The sequence below is a fragment of the Antrostomus carolinensis genome, unplaced genomic scaffold (assembly GCF_000700745.2).
Source record: "Antrostomus carolinensis isolate BGI_N321 unplaced genomic scaffold, ASM70074v2 Scaffold46150, whole genome shotgun sequence".
In the NCBI taxonomy this organism is placed as follows: domain Eukaryota; kingdom Metazoa; phylum Chordata; class Aves; order Caprimulgiformes; family Caprimulgidae; genus Antrostomus; species Antrostomus carolinensis.
Genome location: NW_010289978.1, coordinates 402 through 4,684, shown reverse-complemented (window position 1 = coordinate 4,684; position 4,283 = coordinate 402). Strand labels below are relative to the sequence as shown.

Here is a 4,283-nt window from a genome sequence, read left to right as displayed (position 1 = left end):
TCTTAAAAAGACTGGCTCTGTCGGTTCAGTAGGAGTTTACTTTTGGAATATCTCTTAAGGTCTTTTGCCAGGAGAAGGCCAGTTTGGCTGTGTTGGCGAGTGGTGATGGAGAAATCCAGAGCCGTTGGTCAAACGGATGGTGCACGAGTACTGGAGGGCTGACGTGTGTTAGCCAGCATTTGTAACTATGCAGCGTCAGTTTAGGTACTTTCACATTACTTATTTTAAACAGAAGTTTGATACTGAACTAGAACTCTGACCTTTGCATACTACTTTTTTTAGCTTTGGCTCAGCTTCCCATAGCTGTAGTGGCCATAAATAGTTTACTTTGTTTAGGTGTTTGCCCTAATGCTTCATTTTCTTGCAGAATTTTTCTCTTCTGACCACAAGATCAGGGTAGGAATAGAGTATTTTTGTTTATGTAAATAATTCTCTTTTTTTTTTTGTCTGTTTTGGAAACTGTTTCCTGACAGCTATGAAATTTCTGTTGGTTTTTGATTTTGACCATACAATCGTAGATGAAAATAGTGATACCTGGATTGTGAAATGTGCTCCTGAGAAAAAACTTCCTAATGGATTAAGAAACTCCTACCGACCAGGACAGTGGACAGAATATATGGGCAGAGTCTTTGTCTACTTGGGAGACAATGGCGTCAAAGAAGATGAGATGAAAAGAACGATGACAACAATTCCTTTCACTACAGGAATGGTAGATCTGCTGGGTTTTATTGGCGAGAACAAAGAGCTGTTTGACTGCATAATTGTTTCAGATTCTAATACAGTATTTATTGACTGGATTTTAAAAGCTGCTGACTTCCATAGGGTGTTTGATGAAGTGTTTACAAACCCTGCAGCGTTCAGCAGTACTGGCTATCTTACTGTACAGAACTTCCATGCTCACCATTGTACAAAATGCCCTAAAAACCTTTGCAAAAGGAAAGTTTTAAAAGAATTTCTAGATAAACAGTTGGAGCGGGGAGTAAGTTATACACAAATTGTATATATAGGTGATGGTGGGAATGACTTATGTCCAGTAATGTTTTTAAAGAAGAATGATATTGCTATGCCCAGGCAGGGGTATACCTTGGAGAAAAAGATTTCTCAGCTGGCCCGAGATCTCAGTCCTGTAGAGTGTTCTGTTCTGGTTTGGTCATCTGCTACTGACATTATGTCTTATCTGAAAGTGCTTATAAAGGAATAATTCAAATGATAAAAGGAAGCTAATGTATATTTTATCTTCCTGGGAGACAAAAACTGCATGCGTGTAAAAGCATAAAATTGTAAAATTGGGCTGCTATCTGAACTTATTTTTTTAAAACTCGCCATTAAACCGTTTATGTTCAATCTTGGCAGTAGTGGGACAATGAAGTTAAAATGGCTTTCTAACATAGTACACATTCCAACATCAGTGGAGAAGGGGGGTTGCAAGTGGAATTGCCATTATTCTTAGTCTTCCCCCTCCCCCCCGAGCCTTTACTGACTAGTAACTGACCTTTTGCATTCCACGCACTTAGGGAAAGGAGTACCATTAGTGCACAAAAGAATTAAATTATTTACAAAACAGTAGGTGCCAGGAGCATGGTTCTGGAACTGTGGGCTTTTATACTTTTTTGATCAGGATAAATGTTTAATTTTGTAAATTATTTGGTATGCTTGTAATTTTGTTTGATCTGAAGATGCATTTATATTTTTCAATATGCTAAATATTTTACCAAACAAAATTAGTTTTTAATAGTTTGTATTCTCGTGTATTGTAAAGACAATAAATGTTACTGTCACTGACAAAAGCAACACACCTGATTTGTGCAAGGTGTCATCAGGCACCTGTTCTTGTAAGGGCCTGGAGAGAGTGAACACAAGTGTAGGTGTCAGCCTGTGGGTAACACCTTCGTTTATTTTGTCTGTGGGACCCCTTCTCCTCTGGAGAGCAGTAAGGGTGTTGCTGTTCTGTTTAAAGGAAAGTCACTCTCCCGTTCCCCTGACTGCTGCCCTGACTGTGCTGCTGCCGCTCCCTGTAGAGCTCCTGCTGGTTTGATCTTCCCTGCTGGCAGCGCCGAGTCAGCCAGCTGCTGTTCTTGCTGGGTTTCTGCTGCAATGCGCAGGCCCACAGAATGAGACGTTATGTATAGATGCTTACACTGATTTTACCTATTCACTCTTGTCCATATCTATAGTATAATCCTCTTTTACAGGCTGGAAGGGAACATCTATGTCCATACAGAGTTGTTCTGTCCTTAAACAGTTTAAGGAATTGTTTGTGAACATGCAGTCTTTCTCTTTACTGCTCACTGTGAGATGAGCCCCAAGAGTTGGGCTATGCATATAGAGATATTAAAAGTAAGTCTTATTAAATTTAAATAAAGTATGACAAATGTTTTCCTTCTTATAGTCCCACAAAAGGTCCAAAATTATGTATTCTACTATTGCACTGATGTCTGTTTTAGCTTAAGTGCCTTAATGACTGAGAAATGAGTCCAACTTTTGCAGCTCTTCGGTTGCAGATGTCTGAGGTGTAGCTGTCATCTTCTGTTCTCTCTGCATCACTGCTCTCGTTTTCTTACTGACATTTGATGTTGTCACCACCTTCTTTTTCTCAGTTGAAGATTTTTGGGAGTGGTCTTGCCTGTCTTCAGGCTGGTAGTGGATATTAGTTAAGATTTCATTTGAATACGTCCTTGTAAATGGTCTTGCCTTTAGCTCTGTACCTATTCTGATGAATTGTAGAAGGTTGCTTTGAGCAGTCTGTTGTCCAAGATGTCCAGAAGAATACACTTTGAGTTCTCAGGAGCATTGTTGTAATGATGGATATTTGATGGATGCCTGAGATGCTTATACTGGAGATCTTACCCTGTTGTCTCGTGCAAGTTCATGAAGACAGTGTCTGAAGAACTAGTGGGTCTCAAATTGTGGCAGGTTTAAGTTGTCTGATTTACAGGTCATATAACAGAATGATAATGGCTGTTGCGTAGTGCAGTTTTGTATGGTTACTTTTTTTTTTTCCAAGTTGTGTGTCTCCTTCATTCTAGATGTGCTGCTGAATGTTCCAGATTCTGTGCTGGTGTCTTCTGTGCTTTTTAGAACTGTTGTGAGACAGCATGCTTTCAGCTTGTCCACAGACCTCAGTTATTGCTTACTAAAAACAAACAAACTAGTATATAAATAATTATTCAGCTTTTTCTTCCACTTGTATTAACTGTTGTTCTTTTAGCCTTAAGGAACCTACTTTGTAGTTTGCTGTGAGAGTGAGAAGCTGAGTGAGAAATTCATCTTAATACTCAAAAAGAGATGTTTTGTGGTTTTGATAAAAGTACTGAAGCAGGAGTTGAGAGTAGATTAAGCAAAGTAGACTACTTGAAACATTAGCAATTATGATCACTTCAGGCGGAGGCTAGAGCTCATGTTATTTGCTAGACAAAGTGTATGTTTGAGACAGAATGAATTTTTTCATTCCAGTAGGTAGGCCATTACGCTATTAATGTGAAGTCTTGGGTTGTTGTTTTGTTGGGTTTTTTTTTTCTCTTAATAAACGAGAAGAGAGAACTTTTCTGAAGCACCAGTTGCCAGATTTTTCTACATTTGGCTATAAGGGAAGTGAGTGTCTCCAAATCTAGTTTAAGCTGGTAACTCAGCCAAAAGAGAGAGGGGGAAGCTCCTTGAAGGGAGGCATGTTCACTACTTGGTGCTGCTGACCTCCAGACTTGCTGGTGGTTTAAGTCAACATGCTCTCTGGGAGGGATATGACTTGGGTAAAGATTTGATGAAAATAAATGCATAATGGAAGGTGTATGTGGATATGGTAAATTTTCTATATGGTAACAGATCTGCTCTTGCACACCAGCTACTATGAAGAGTACTTGGCCTTAGTATTATGTGCTTATGGGATGGTAAAGACCTGGGAGAAGTTCCTGCTTGTCCATAGGAAGCTGATGAAATGGAAAGTGCAAAACCACAGCACAGCAAAGCTGTTGGCGTGGGGATGTATAAACGAACTCAGGGCTCTACAAGGGAACGCTCCAGATCAAGAAAGGGAGTGAGTAATGCAGCTGAGGGACAGGCTTGGGTCAGACATGCAGGGCTCCTGCTAATTCCTGGGTTACACCACAAACCTCCGATTTCCTGGGCTAACAATGCACGAAGAGAGTTGAAGATCTGAAGGCAAAGATGTGTGAAGGGTTTGTTGGTTTCTGTTTGGATCAGATTAGTGATGTCTCGTGTTACTGTGTAAAGGCCAAGGGCAAGTTTGAGTCCCGCTGCACAGTTAGTGTGTGAGGAGGGATGGATGG

At 40.2% G+C, this 4,283-nt stretch overlaps 1 protein-coding gene across 1 annotated transcript; it reads left to right on the top strand.

Moving 5' to 3' along the window:
• The first annotated feature begins 474 nt into the window (after positions 1 to 474).
• On the top strand, positions 475 to 1,285 carry PHOSPHO2 (phosphatase, orphan 2). Its single transcript, XM_010171953.2, has one exon. The coding sequence runs from the start codon at positions 476 to 478 to the stop codon at positions 1,199 to 1,201; it is 726 nt and encodes a 241-aa protein (XP_010170255.1). The 5' UTR covers position 475; the 3' UTR covers positions 1,202 to 1,285.
• The last annotated feature ends 2,998 nt before the right edge of the window (positions 1,286 to 4,283 follow it).

Coding starts and splice junctions, on each gene's coding strand:
- PHOSPHO2 (XM_010171953.2), top strand. CDS start 476: ATGAAATTTCTGTTGGTTTTTGATTTTGACCATACAATCGTAGATGAA.